This window comes from Protopterus annectens, chromosome 8.part0, assembly GCF_019279795.1.
Source record: "Protopterus annectens isolate FY-2018-M chromosome 8.part0, PAN1.0, whole genome shotgun sequence".
NCBI lineage: Eukaryota > Metazoa > Chordata > Ceratodontiformes > Protopteridae > Protopterus > Protopterus annectens.
Window position 1 is genome coordinate 1335879760 of NC_056741.1, and position 15962 is coordinate 1335895721.

At 40.3% G+C, this 15962-nt stretch overlaps 1 protein-coding gene across 1 annotated transcript in view; it reads right to left on the reverse strand.

Moving 5' to 3' along the window:
• Positions 1-15962, reverse strand: part of CEP95 (centrosomal protein 95) — a 1662476-nt gene that overhangs the window by 862842 nt on the left and 783672 nt on the right. Inside the window, exon 13 of the mRNA XM_044080881.1 lies at positions 13339-13517. Within this exon, the coding sequence (XP_043936816.1) occupies positions 13339-13517 (179 nt within the window). The remainder of the gene's footprint in view (positions 1-13338; positions 13518-15962) is intronic.

The window sequence follows — 15962 nt, forward strand, 5'->3', positions numbered from 1 at the left end:
TTACAGACATAGGTGCCAAACCAGGAATTAATTTACTGTTCTCCATCCAATTGTCCAAGCTGCACTTAAATTGGGTTAGGGAGGAGCTCTGCTTCACATGGATGGGGAGCCTGTTTCAGGGACACTGTTGTCTCTGGGATACATACCTGTCTCTCCAGCAGGCCCTATTTATATCACAGGCAAGGCTTAAGTCTTTAGAACAGGTAATTCTGCTGCTATTTTGTTGATATGCAAGGGGGTCCATCAGGGTGGGATATGACAATGCCATGTATGCCAGGCATACATGTCCCCTCAACAGTAGGAGACAGAACACAGGGATAGAGCCTTGAGGTGGTCTGCATAGGACATTATACTTGCACCCTGTATTCTTTTAGTGAGAAACCTCTGTGAAAGTTCTGTTTGTTGGATATGCCTGGTTAGGTACATACCAAAAGGGGCACTGTACTCAATGATAGGTCTGATGAATGCTGAATACAGTGGAACAATGACTTCCTTGGATCTAGATGCCATACCTTTGCTTATAAGTTGCACAAAACAAAAGTATTTCCTCACTACTGTAGACACATGATGGTGGCCTGAGAACTTAAAAAATTAAAGTTGCAGAAGCATACTACTTTTTTCCCAAACTTATCAATTGTTTTATCATCCTTGTGAGAAGAAGGGTTAGCATTAACAAAATGCTTGGCAGCAGATTGACTGACTAAAGCTATAGCTGCTGGGTGAGGTCTGGGATGAGTGTACAGAAATTTGAAAGACTGAGGAACTTTGTACATTCAATCTACCTTTTAAGGTACAGTGGGCTAGCTATCAGGGAAACCACGGGCTGTGACAAATATATCCCCCAATGCTGGCACCATTGGGGTATGGGAGGAGGTTCTGGGAATTCCAGTTGTAACATTCCATTATATTTTCTGAGGGACTGAGAAACATCAGTGTTCCTCCAATGAAAACACTAGTACATTCTGGAAACAGTCTCAGAGAAACAGAATCATTGAGAGCGAGATTCAAATAACATGCTCTGCTCTGAGCCTGAATCAGAATGTGACATCACATACCTCTCTAGATTCAGTTTCTTGCATCTCTTCAGAAAAATAGGAATCTCTTTTTCTCTTACCAGAAGCCACCCAATAAGAAAGGTCAAAAGCCCATATAGGACCCTCAGCCAAATTTAATAAACTACCCCTGTCCAGGGAAAATAGAGCAGGAGAAGACGCATGTTTAGTTTTTTATTTCTTTTTAACAGGAAAGTTAAAACAAACAGGGTTTTTAACGGTGCAGCAGCTTCCCATGGGCACAACATTCTGGCTAATCAGGGGCATCTTTCCTATCCATTCACCCAACACTGACAAATGTGGCTCTCTCTTGCCCTCTAAGGGGACCCCATCTGCCACAGAAGATGTGTCTAACCCCTGGTCAATAGTGGCTGTATGTACAATGTCAGAGGGATCCAGGGAAAAAGATGAGTGATCTGAGGAATCAGCTTTGGCCACAATAGAGTCATCTACCTGTAGCTGGGACAAACTGTTAATATGCTGTGCTGGCAAAGGCTGTTTAACTTTTTCTTTTTTGTGGCTGGATGAACGACCGACCATGGGACCAGTAGTATGTTCCATTGTCAAGATGAAAATAGTATCTATTTCCTGGGGAAACTAAATAGCACAAGCCAATAACATTTGAAAAGTAGTATAAAAACATTTTTCTCAATAAAAAACACAACAAAAATCACTATAATACTCTCTACCAGTTCCAGAAAGCAATTCAAATGGAGTTTCTTCACAGAAAAAAATTGTTTTTAGAATGTTTAAATCAATTTTAAACTGCCAAACAGAAAAAAAAAATTGCTCCTGTTTAAAAGTATAGCAATGTTGCAATAACAGCCAATAAAAACACACATTCCTAGCTTAAAAGGTACTTTTCTACACAAGAAAGTCAAAAGAAACATTACAAAAAAAATATGTTGAAGGTTTTTCCCCAAAGGGAACTTAGTGCCCAGCAGAGCAACTGCAGACTGTCGATCTTCCAAAGTCAGGAGAGGAGCACTTCAGTGGCAAGAAAGCTCTGAAGGGCTTGGCATCCAAACCTGGCTTGCTGTTATATCTCATATGTAAGATATAACCCATAAAGCTTAGGCTACTGCAGCAGAGATCAACATGAGGAACATAATCTCTTCCATTTGCTAATAAGATTTTATATAACAGCTGGTTTTCTTGCATCCTTTAGTACCTGCTCCACATCCTCTGAAAAGAAGTGCCTAAAAGGTATTACAATTGAGGCATCAAGGCACTTAGTTGAAGATGCATGAGACTGGGGTGTATCAAATTCCCAGAGTCTTGTGAGAGTAGGTGTAGTTTGTTAGGAAGCTTGTGGTACTTGCCCTTGGCCAATTCTCTAAGGGAGAACCAGTGTTGCCTGGGCCGAAAGACGGTCAACATAATTACTTTTGGAGAGTCCTTTGGAATCTTCAGAATTACCCTGGATATCAGTGGAAAGGGTGGAAATGCATAAGTGAACATTCCCATAAAATGGAATGAAAAAGTATCTGTTTTTCCAAGCCTATTTGCACAGGGTCTTTGAGCAGAAATTTTGAGCTGCCTGTTTTGAAAGGAGATAAACAGACCTATTTGAGGTGATCCCCACAACTAGATCAATTCCTGGAAAAAGCCTCATTCAATTTCCAATCCTGAGGGTGTGTCCTGGTCCTGTTCAGCTCGTCTGCCACTATGTTTTGCTCTGACAAAATCCAAGATGTTTTGAAGTTAAAGAATGCTGAAAAGCTAACTCTCAAATGAACACAGCCAGCCTGCATAGAGGATATTTCCTTGTGCTCCCTTGTTATTGCTAATGTACCACATCACTCTGGTGTTGTCTGTAATCACATGGAGAGTTCCTAGGGACCATATGCAATAGAGAGATTTTAATGAATGGATGACAGTCATCTCTTTTAAATTAATGTGCTTTGGTCTAGCTTTACCCCCCCCATGGAAACAAATTCAGGAATTGGAGGATGAGGAGAAAAAGGGGGAGACCTGCAATTGCACATATTTGAAGTCTATCACTTTTTTGTAAAGGATCCTTATTTCTTAATGTTCTTCTCCTGCCAGCCCCCCCCTTACATCTTAATGTTCCTCTCCTGCCAGCTCTCCCCCCACCCCCACCCGCTTGGCTTAAGAAGGCAGTTATTGCTTGTTTAGTTTCTTAAGTGTGAAAGAGGATCTGTGAAACTTGGGAGGGGCGGAAAAAATGTAGAAACTTCCTGAATTAATTTCCTTCTCTCATCAAATTGTTTGATGACCTAAGTAGCTGAAGGGGCAAATAAAACCTCCCTGTCTAAAGCTGAACTCAAAATTTGAGACTTTACCTCATCAAAAAACTTTTGATTTCTTACCATACTGCCTCAAAACAATAGTAGAAATAGAGGTCCTAGACACAGTAGTGTCACATACAGTCTGCTTAAGGCATGTTTAGTTACTTGTGAAATGTTAAACAGAATTGAGATAGGCACTACCTTCAAAGAGAAGAGTGGTAGCGAATTCTCTCCAACTGCCTACACAAAAAAGTACAAACTTCAACACACGGGTCTGACAGTTAAGAATTCAATACATCAAACTGGAAGAAATAATTCTCTTACCAAATCTGTCCAAAATCTTCTCCTTGGTCCACTAAGGAATGTTTGGATGACACCAGCAGCTTGTTCCCTACTGGTGGAAATGTCGATATAGCTTCAGGGTCTGGTCTGAAGTGAGAGAACGTGGGCTTACTAGTTTGAGAAACTTTGTAAAATGTATATGCAGTTTTGAGGACTGAAGGTTGAAAATTTGAGTTGCTACAGGCAAGCATTACATACATCAGTTAGGGCTGACACTAGACGAGGAACATGCATAGCATGAGGCATATCTACTTGTAACATACCATAATATCCCCTCCATTCAGAGGGAACATGCATTTGTTCTAACAAAAAACCCTCATTAATCCTACCAATAATGTAAGAAAATTCCCCCAAAGGACATGTAAGTTGTAAGTAACAGTCTTCCTCAACATCAGAGTTTGGCTTGTGAATCTGCAAGAGAAGCTTTGTCTCTGTGTAAGAATCATCTGACATGTCTTCCTCAGGAATATTTTGACTGATTTGAACTACAAATTCTGGAATCTGTGTAACAGGATTGACTATCAATTTTCTTTAAGGTATTCTTACATATACCATGCCTTCAGAAAAAAATATTTAACTGTTTACTTTATCTTTACCGGTATTTTAAGTGAATGACTTGGAAAGGGGATATCTGCCACATCAAAAGGTCTCACCCCCACCCCACCCTGGGCACATCCAGCAGTAATGCCTGTTATGTCTTCTGTGCCCCAGTAAAGACAGTTCTCTTATGCCTGGCATGGACATTGACACAGCCCAAGAGGACATGGCTGACCCCCATTTTGTGGTAGCTGAAAAAACTACACCAGAAGAAGCTTGAGAGGTAAGTGAGTGGTTTGAGAAATGGACGGTGATTATTACAGGGTCACCCCACCATTGGCTGAGGCAAAGACTTGGCCCACACAGTCATCATGGGCTGTCTGCCAAGTTATTTTCCTCCTAGGAACAGTGGAAGTCAGACAAGCAGCAGTGGTGTAAGTATCCATGTTATGACCAAGGAGGGAGCTTCAGATGCTAGGCAAAAGCTATAGAAAGAGTTGCCAAATAGTTTACAGAAATAGCACACTTACATCTTCACACACACAATAAATATCTTCAAAACACTAACTCATAAGTAGCACACAAAACTGCAGTCAGAAACCCCTTTCAAATAAAATTAGTGATAGAATTTAATAGCAGATGAATTGTCACAGCATGAACACAAGCAGTACTTCACTCGTAGGATTCCCTTCCCACAAATAAAACACTTCCCCTCATAAAAATTTAAAGAAAGTTTACATAAGTAGCACATTTCACCATAAATTCAGCCCCCAAATCAGCCAAGTGAAAACTAACGATGCCTGAGAGGAAACTTCCAAGACTGAATAAAATGTTTCTTAAAGGGCCAAAACTTCTAAACTAAAAGTACAAAAAATATTTTTTCCTCCTCCTACTGAAGTATACAAACTAAAATATTGAAAGGAACTGAAGTGTCAGACACTGTTCTTGTGAAGCCTCTGAGCTGATTCTTCACAAGGCAGCATGAAAAATACTGAAGATTTTCCACTCTGACTGCCGATTGTCCCTCCTCGGGACTGACCAATCAGCAGTCAGATGTAAAGTGAAGGAGACACAAGCCATATAACCTAAAGGCTACTGCAGCAGAGGGAAAGATGAACATCTTGCAATGCATACCACTCATGTGTACCTCATTACAAGGAAGGTACCTCATTTAGCCAATTAAAAAAGTTCATATTTCTCAAAGTTCCACATTGATAGGGTCTGTCGCACATTCAGTGATAGGAATTTATTTTTAACTGATATCCATGGTAAATATAAATTAATCATATTAAATCATTAAAAGATATTTTATATAAGTAAAATCAACATATTTTAACCATCCTATGACCTTCCTACTTGAAGTTGTTAGTAAGCCATTAGTAAGTGTTCCACATTTTGCCCATTTGTTCCACATTATAATGGCTAGTGTTCCTCATTTTGGAGATGGAAGGTTGAGAGCTATGTTGCAGTGACATCCACAGTCAACAATGAATCAAGGACAACCATTTTTTTGAAGTAAAAAAAGTCTAACTCCAATTATTGTTATTAGGTTCATAGGTTCATACTAGGCTATCTGCCCTAGGGCATTTATAAGCCTAGCCAGAATGTGTTTGGCTTTCGCCACCCATTTTAAATTTATTTTGCTATGCCCTTTTTTGAGGTTAGTATACTGTGCCTCTGTCTAACAGTGACACAGAAGTGATACCCGGGGTAAACCTATGATCTCCCATCCACTCATCAAGACTCCTCTTGAAGAGAGTCAATGAGGGACTCTGCCTAACCTGGACTGGGATTTTATTCCAGAGTGAAGGGAGCCTCTGGGTTATGAATCTGTCCCTGCAGCATGTCCTATTTATTTCAGTGCTGAGGTTCAAGTCTCTCGAGCGCGTAGCTCGATAGGATTTGGATTTTCTTAGGTGCAGCATGTCCATTAATTCCGGGTTGGACATGGCTTTATACGTCAGGCACAGATCGCCTCTGAACAGGCGGTATGCCACTGAGTACAGCTGGAGTTTCTTTAACCGGGCAGCATATGGCATCTGTTTGAGCCCTTTGATCTTCTTGGTGAGGTACTTTTGGGATCTTTCCAGTTGCTGCAGGTGTCTGGTAAGGTACATCCCAAAAGGGGCATTGTACTCAATTATGGGCCTGATGAGGGATGAGTAAAGAGGCACGATTACCTCCCCTGATCTAGATGTGGGGAGGGTCCCTTCATGATTAGGTGGGCTATATAAAATGTTTTTCTAACCACTTTGGCCACGTGGTTGTCAAATGAGAGATTGCTATCAACTTGGGTCCCCAGGTCCCTAATTACTTCTTCTGTACTTAATGGATTACCACCTATGTGGTAATTTGTGGGCACTTTTTTTTTTGCCAAAGGGGATGACTATACACTTTTTGGCATTTAGCTTGAGGCCATGGCTCTGGCACCAGTTGTCTGTTTCTATGAGGCCCTTTTGGAGGATGCTTGTGTCGGCTGGAGAGTCGATTATGGCGCCCAGTTTGCAGTCATCTGCGAACTTGGTCAGCCACAGTCCTTCCGTGTTGGCCTGTACCTCCGAAAAATATATACCGAACAAGAGAGGTCCCAGGACTGAGCCTTGTGGGACACCACTTGTAACTGGTTTGGAGTCTGACATGGCTCCAGCAATTCTAACCATGTGGGTTCTGTCCTTGAGCCAGTTTTGCAATCCATCTAGTGACATAAGGGTTTATATTTAAGCTGGTGAGCTTATCTATAATGCCCGAGTGAGGTATTGTATCAAAGGCTTTTGCGAGGTCCAGGTAGGCTGTGTGGACCACCTTCCCCTCGTCAATCGCCTTGGTGACTGTTTCAAAGAAATCAACCAGGTTTAAGAGGCAGGATCTGCCCTTAACAAAGCCGAACTGGATAGGATCCAGTGTCTGTAGGTCCCCAATATCTTTATTTATGAGGTCCATGATGATCCTTTCCATAGCTTTGCAGACCAAGCTAGTCAGGCTTATGGGGCGATAGTTTCCAGGATCTGTTGAGGCACCACCTTTATGGAGAGGGACCACTGTTGCTGTACACCACTCTTTGGGCACATATCCTGTAGTAAGGCTGAGATTGAACAGTAGTTTTATGTTTGGGTTTAGCTCTTCTTGGAGTTCATGTAGGCGCAGCCGGGACACCAACTGGTCCCATTGATGCTGTGTTTTTGCTTTGGAGAGGCGGCTCTTACCTGAGCATCTGAGATGTCAGGGGGGCAGCACTCTGCTGGGATAGATATTTGCCCTTTTGGTGGGGAGGGGGGGGGGGGAGTTTGCACTGAACCTGTCAGCTAGGATGTTGGCAATGTCTGTGGGTTCAGTGTATTTTTTGTCATTTTGGACTAATTCTGAGCATATCTGGGAATTACCACCCAGGTTCCTAACATAACTAAAGAAAGCCTTGTGATTATCCTTACTGTCCTGTGCAATTTTTCTCTCGAAGCTGGCCTTAGACAATTTTATGAGTGCCCGTAGTTTTTTGCCAATACTGATCAGTGATGCCTTCCCTTTTTGGGATTTTGCTCTGTCATTTAGTAGTTTCCTCCTTCTATTGTATAGTTTGTTTATGGCTGGGGTCCACCAGACAGGACATCTGCCTTTGGAGGATTGGGTCTTGGTTTTATTTGGGATCGCATGATCCATGCATTCCTCAAGGTGTTCATAGAATGCGTTTATAAAGGATTCTGTGGTCTGGGCCGTATTTTCCACAGGCCCGGGGGCTTTGAAGGATTCCACCTCGGTTTTGAGGAGTGTGAAATTTGCTTTAGAGAAGTTTTTCACTGTGGTTTTCTGGGCAGTGGGTGGGGTCGGGATGTGAATATCCAGTGAGATTAGTTTATGGTCTGATCTTACCAGTGAGGGATACACTTCTGGTCTGGAGCATAGAGTCCCCATGTTAGTGATGATCAGGTCCAGTATATTTTCCCCTCTTGTGGGAGTGGTAACAAGTTGTTCCATAGCATTTGAGTTTATAAATTCTAGGAACCTTTGGGCTAGGGTGTTGGAGCTAGAGTAATGCTCCAAGTCTATGTTTGGGTAGTTGAAGTCACCCAATATAATGGTGTTTGGAGAGACCTTCATATTTTCCTGTTCTCAGGAAGGCCAAGTGGGGTTCCTGGGTTTGGGAGGGTGGTCTGTAGCAGGCTATAAACTGGAAGGCAGTTTTACCCACTGTTAGTTGCACATGGATAGTCTCTGATGCTTCGTGCTTTGCCACCAACCTGGAGGTGTGGGTATTTTTGATGAATATCGATACTCCCCCTCCTTTTGTGGTTCGGTCCAAGTTTTGGGGCTGAAAAGCATGGTATGAGGTATAACCTGGTAGTGCTGGGGTGTTCTCGGGAGCCCTGAACCAGGTTTCTGTTACTGCACAGATATCGATGTTCTCCATGCTAAGGATAGTTTTGAGTGCGTGCATCTTGAGGTTTAGACTTCTGGCGTTGAGTAGCATTACTCTTAGTTTCTTATCCCTTGTGATACCTATGGAGGTGGGTTTGTCTTTTGAGCCTTGCCTAAAAAAGGCACTATGGGGGTAGCAAGAGCCTTTGCCAATATCCGAAAGCCCAGGGCTGACAGGTGCAAGCCGTCCCTAGCGAAGCATTGTGGCTTGTCGAGCATATCATCCCAAGCTGACAGGCATTGGATCCCCTTTGAATGACACCAGTACTTAAGCCAATTGTTGAAATTGATCATCTTGTCTTCATATTATTTATTAAGTGCAATTCCCCTCCTTTTCTTCAAAAGTTACCAGTTTTAAAAGAGATTAAGAGTGACATAGCGAACATTTGATATGCTGTCTAAGAAGGTCAAGTTGTCTGCACCCTGCCAGACTCCTGGAATAACCACTCCAGTACTTGAGAAGAGCATTATGACCAGATCCGTATTAGCAAACTACAGCATTTAGCCATATGAAGTGATGAAAAAAGTTAAAAAGCCCATATTTCACCAGAGGTTGGGGCTTAAGATGAAGAGGTAGTCAAGTCTTACTGTCTAGGAAAATAACTGCATAAAATTAAACATAGGCTCACCCACTACTAAATGTGTTAAGTTCATTGCCTCACAACATTGCTGGGAGTTAATGCAGTAGACCCCAGTCAAAACACAAACTGCCTGTCTTATTCAACTATTGTCTTTCAGCATCTGCATCTGTTGTACTAGAAATGAATAAACACATCTGGGAATTTATCAGCTGTAATAAAAGACCAACTCAACCTTTTGAGAAAATATACCTAATAACTCAAGGGCAAGTCCAACTTCTTTAAAGATGGGACATCTTGAAGGTCAGGTACTCCTAAACTTAAAACATCAAGACCACACCAAAAAATCTCTCCCAAATACATGGAGATGAGTACTGTAGCAACACTTTTTTTTTTTAAATTCTATGGTTGCCATCTTCTTATAAAGGTCATGCATTCTCATTCATACATTTCCAAGCCAGTATAGGGAACACAAAGTTTGGGTTGCTGGCAAAAGTTAAGAATGGTTAAAATGTGTCTCAATATATTTACTACTGCATGCTTTATAACTGTTGTGAGTTTTTATTTACTCTCTGTTGATCAATTAAGCCAATCTGCAAATACCTATTTTAAGCAATTACCTGGAAACTGCTGTCTGGTCAAGTTAATTGCACAGATTTGCAAAACATTCTGACATCACCTTCTGCTATTTCGTTTAATGCCAAATGCGGACATCAGAGAAAGGTCAGTCAGAATTATAGGCAAGTTGATAGTATGGATACATTTTTCAATTTGACACAAATTTTTTTTTTACTTTCCACATTTTAATAGTAAATCTTATATATACATGTCTACACATACATGCATACATACACACACGTGTGTCTGTGTGTGTGTGTATATATATATATATATATATATATATATATATATATATATATATATATATAAAACAGCTCATTTGCAGTTAATTGCTTTATCATACTACGCTATAAAAAATAACTAAAATAAAATAAAAAACAGTGTATAATAAATTAAAAAAATAGGCCCCTGTCTCCCAAAGGGATCTCTTGTCTCTATAGTTTAGAATTTACCAGTGGTTAAGACCTGTCCCACAGGAAGACAAAAAAAATCCTGAAACTAATATTGGTTTAATTTTTCTTGTATACCTCTGTGCAGTCTCCAAGGAAACCATTGCCACAAGGGAGTTAGACAAGTTTACGTAAATATCACACTTTAAAACAGTTACCTGGAGGTGAATAAATCTCTGAGATTAATGTTAAAACTCTGGTGATGTGCCAGTACAGTGCCTTACAACATTAAACTACATAAAGTTTCTGAGGTCCGGCTATTAGTATTCTGTTTTTGGCTTATTTATGTTTGCTATTACCCAAAACAGCAATTTGTAATGCAGTTTTCTGCTGGAAACTTGATACCAAATATTACTTAAATGGACACTTGTTAAATTAAACAGCAATTCTAGCACATACTCTTTATCCCAACTTTAAAATGTTTCTGCAGGCGAGCTTTGGCCCTGCATACTCTGATATGGGGACTGTGCATCCCCACATTCCTGCTACTTATGTACTCTAATTCTGAGACTGCTGTACCATGAGTAGGGGGAATAGTCAGATATACCACAGTCTTGGATGTAGTATGCATTCCCCCAATTCACACTTGAAGTTTCCACACACTCAAGGATTGTAATTCCAGTTCTCAGAATTTCAAAATATATAACTTCAATGCAGCTGACTAACAAAAAATGCTGATACAATCCTTGTGAATGATAAGTTGGCTATACCTCTGGCCCAATTAGATAAACATACTCAAAATGCAGAGGTGTTTATCATATTGATCACTGTTGCAGTAGCCTTAGCTATCTATGTTATATCCTGACAAGGATACAACAGCTGGCCAGCTTCCAGAACTTTGGGACACCTTCCACACGTCCAAACTGTCAGGCAGATTGAGTTGAGCTGACTAAAAGACAACTTTGGACTCAAAGACCCTTCAGTGCTTTCCAGCTGCCGAACAGTATGCTCATCTGAGGCTTGTGAGGATGGTCAGCTTGTGCTTTCCTTAGCTGGACAGATACTTTCCCTTTAGGGAAAAAAAAACCTTCCATTTTCTTATTTTTTTTACGGATGTTTTATTACCTTCCTTTTCAAGAAAGTTATTTTAAAGCTAGGAGTGTTGTATTTTAACGGATTGTCTTGAGACTGTAACATACTTTTAAATGGAGCTCTTGTTGTTTATGACAGTTTAAAAGTAGTATTAACGAACTGATAAAATATTTTCCTTGAATAAATTGTACTTATTTTTCTGTTGTGCAGCTGCCACAGTGTTTGAAATTGCCTTTTTACTGCGTTTATGTCAAAAAAAGTTAATTTTGTGGACTGGTAGTTTTACTGGCATTTGTTGCTGGTTTTTCCAAGGAGAGGCAACCATTTTCGATTTGACCACAGAACAGATTTGTCAGTCCCACAGTCAAGATTTCTTACAGCCACAAAAAAGAAAAAGTTAAGTAAACAGTCTTTGCACCACAGCAGGCTAGCAATTTGCCTCAGCCGCATGTGGGTGACTCTGCTGTGGCCTTTTGTTGTACTTCAGACCACTTGTGTTTTACCTTGAAACCCTCTGGGGTAGCACCTACAGCCACTAAGGACTGGGGGATATCCATGTCCTCTGTGGCTGTTGGGATCCCCTCAGTGGACAAGGGAGAGACACTCTTGTTGGTTCAGGGAGAGGGACAAGGGAAGGTTTCCCTGTTGTGTCAGAATGCTGTGCTCATACCTGGGGAAGGAGTGGCTGCCACTTGTAACATGGCCAGTCCCATTTTTCCTGTCAAAAAGAAACAGAAAACCAAGCATATATCTACTCCTCCTCCTCCAAATTTCTTTGGATAGGAGTAGTTTGCTGGAGCTGGCTTCTTGTAGAGTAATTTCTGGTAAAAGAGAGGGACACCTCCTTTCTTGAAGAGATTCAATATTCTGAATCTGAACAGGAAGATGCAGGGATGGATTCAGGGCTTTGTTCTCAGATTTCTGATTCAGTCTCTGTGAAGAGATAACTTTCTGATCTTCCCTGAGGGGCTTTCTCCTTCTCTGAGACTACTGCTAGTATGTTCCACTGTTTTCAGTGGGAGAACACCAAGGTTTCTCAGTCCCTCAGAAAATACTGAGTTGTTACAGAAGGATTTTCGAGAACCAGCATCCATTCTTTCTGTCCTGACTACGTTAGAGAATCTGTCTCTTACTCTTCAATTTTCCTGAAATGTTATCCAGCTGTTCCCAAAAAGGCAGATAGTATGAAGTTCCCCAGTCTTTTAAATTTTTACACACTATTCCCCAAACTTGGCCCATCAGCTATAGACTTAGTTGATTCTGCTGTTAAGCACTCAGTTTAATTCCAATGCTATTCTTTCTAATCAGGATGGGAAAATTATTGATAGCTGTGGTATAATTCTGCAACTCTGAAATTCATAATTTTAAACTGTTAGGCTCATATGTTGAAGTTTATTCTGTTGTATTGTGAAAGTAGATGCTCCCTCCCTCCATCCCCTTTGTTTTTAGTTTGCGTTTTTTTATGCCAGGGTGTGGACATTTAATTTTTGAAATTAATAGCCTTGTCATTTCAGGGCTCAGCCTCCCTCTCTCTGCTAGCAGGAAAGCTCTAAAGAGCTTTTCCCTAAACGTGTCTTACTCAGCTTAGCTCAGGCTGCTTGACAGTTTGGGTTCATTTAAGGTGCCTGGAAGCTTTGGAAGCTGGCCAGCTGTTTTATCCTTGGCAGTAAATAATCCACACAGCTGAAGCTACTGCAGTAGTGATCATTCGAACATCTACTGTTAAGTTAGTTTCTACAAACAGCCAACAATAAGAAAAACTTGCACTCAGAGTTCACAAAACTTAAAAAACAACAATACTCAGTCCCTGTATATTACTTTTAAACAGTAACATGTAAATGAATTCAAGTTATGCGCTGCATGGCCTACCCCACTTCATTTCCCAAATGTCTCCTGAACTGGAAAAAACTGTATGGAGCAACTAATGGGATGACTTTGAACAAGCTGACAAAAATTTCATTTATAAGACACTGTAAGAAAAAAACACTTTTGTAACAATGAAATCTACACCACACATATAGGTAACAATCAAACTCTTTAGGCTTAAGAATAGAATTAAGATCACCTTCATTTTCCTTCGTTGTGCATCCATTTCCTTTTGAACCTCTCTTCGGATTTTTCCCATCTGATCTTTTGCTTCTTTATTAAGTGCATCTTCAAACTGCATATGAAGAGCCTGTCTGAATGCCTGAGGAGACGGTGACAGTGAACGTGCTCTGCTCTGCTTTCTATGAAGAGGCGTTGCTGTCAAAACATAGACATATTGCAATATTATTTTCAATCAGAAAAAAATGTTTTATAATTCTAGCCTAGTAAATTTTTTTTTCCTAACCACAGGGTCCTCTGTAGCTTATTACACCTAAATCATTATCCTTTATGTGCAACTGGACAACTTAAAACCCTTTCACTAAACTAGATTTGCAAAACTGTAGCTGCAATACTAAATGAGCTAGGTGCAGATTATGGCAATGTACTTGAACTAGCAGGTTTTAAACTTTTACATACAAATGGTACTGAGCTTCAGTGCAGATTTTTGCATACTATACAATGATAACATGCACCACAAAGAGGCATTTAAGGTCTAAACATAAAAACTATGTGCAATTTTTATCTGTAGAGCTCTTACTAGAGGATCAAATAACTATTACACAGATGGAACTATATGGAGTGACTGACACTACTTGGAATTACCATGCAATGAGCTAAATTCTACCATGTAACAAAATAACTTGTTTTCTACTTACAGTCTGTACAGAATGACCAACACCTTACGGGAGATGGAACTGAATTGCTGACCCGAACTTGAATGGTGAACAGTTTGGTGACCACAGGGCCAGTTTTTCTTTGCTTTAAGCATCAATCACTCCATACTGTTTTTCTTGTATTTGTACAGGAAATATTTTACGTGTATTTACTGCTAAGCCTCACTATTTCTATTTAATAAACTATATCAAGTTTAAGCACTTACAGCTGAATTAACAGCATGGAGTGCCATGATTATAATCCAATATTCAGAAAAAGACAAACCACTTAAGTGCCAGAGTAGTGCACAACCCAACCTTAACAGATGCTAAGGACCCTGGGCTAAAAGGTTAAGGTCGGGTCTAGCAGTCTGGCAGTAAAACCTGCCTTTTCAGACCAGCAAATGATAGCGTCAGAAATAAGATTTCTTTCTGCCTGCTGTCTGTACCAGGTAACAAGTCTCCACATTCTCAAACAAACTCAGTTGCTAGAATAACAGGCTGTAGTAGGATCCATTTTCTGAAGCATACAAACTCAAACTCAAATGGATGTCATTATTTAGTGACTTCAATCCTAAGTGGTTTGTCCAAAATCCACAGATTTTATGAGGAAAAGATAAAAAATATGAAGCAATAATCTGATGTCCTGAGAAAATCTAGACACTTGAAAGGCATGAACGGTGAGTGTAAACATCATAAACTGTGTAACACTGCCTTTCTGACAGCGCTTGTTAAGTGTTTTATGGCTTCAAAAGCCAGGAAAACACTTAGCATTTTTTCCAACTGTTAGTACATGGAACAGATAAAGCTCCATACACCACTAAGAATTATGAACAGTTCGCCGTTCATAACCTTAAATTATGTTTGCCACGATTCACTTCTCGAACTTCACTTGAGGTAAATTTCTTCGCATCTCTGTCTCAAACACCAAGTGGGTTATGATCTGCGAACCAACAATAATCCTCTACATCTAATTTGACTACAAGATAGGTAGAGTAGTGACAAATCAAAAGTTTCAAACAAGACAAAGGGAAAACAAAATTTATAAATAATAATATCACTAAAATCATTGAAAACTGGTCCACTTTCCACTAATAACTCATGTTTGCCTCCAAGTAGTAGTCTCCTTTATACAAGCTTTCCCTTTCCAATGATCTCCTTAATTTGTTTGATTCTCTTCCTCCTAGTCTTGGGTCTTCCTTTTACTTTTTTACTCACTCTCTTTTGCGTCCTAACATGAGACCCACCCAATGGTTTCTTACCTGTGCCCCTTCGGATTATTTGTTTCTTGAACAAAGAGTCAGGCATCAGTGAAATGGGAAAGACATTCCAAGCCACTCATTCCTGTTGGCTGATGCATTCATTCCCCTGTAGATGAGAAACAGGTGTTACGCAGTGTGCCACTTTAGTGGGCCCGTGCAGTTCCCTAGCTAATTCCTCCTAACTCCCTTTCCACAATGACTGCTTGGGTGGGGAATGATGTCTATTGCTTCTAGCCATATCATTCTCAACTCAGTAGCACATGGACTAGCCTGCCCTGGCCTCTCCAATGAACAATCATCTACCCATCACGAGGGGTCATTATTATGGTGGGATGGGCAATCCTCCTCCACACTCCAGGATGGGTGAGCTGGATTAGGCCACTCAAACTCATTTGCCTCCCTGACTAGCCCCTCCGACATTTGAGTCACTAATCAAAAACAAGTTGCCAGAGTTGCTGTCAGGGTTTCATACCTTTAAACTATGAGCTTTTTTTCTCTCTTTTACCTGCCAATAATTTAAAACTTTTGGGTAGAAATCCCAGCTGTGGAACCCAGGATTGCAGAAAGCAAGTAAATTCCTGTATGTAATTCATTAAAGCTGTTTCATATAAGATACCTCCATTTTTGTAAACTTAAAAAAAAAAAACAACAAAAATTACACACACATATATTATATATATATATAT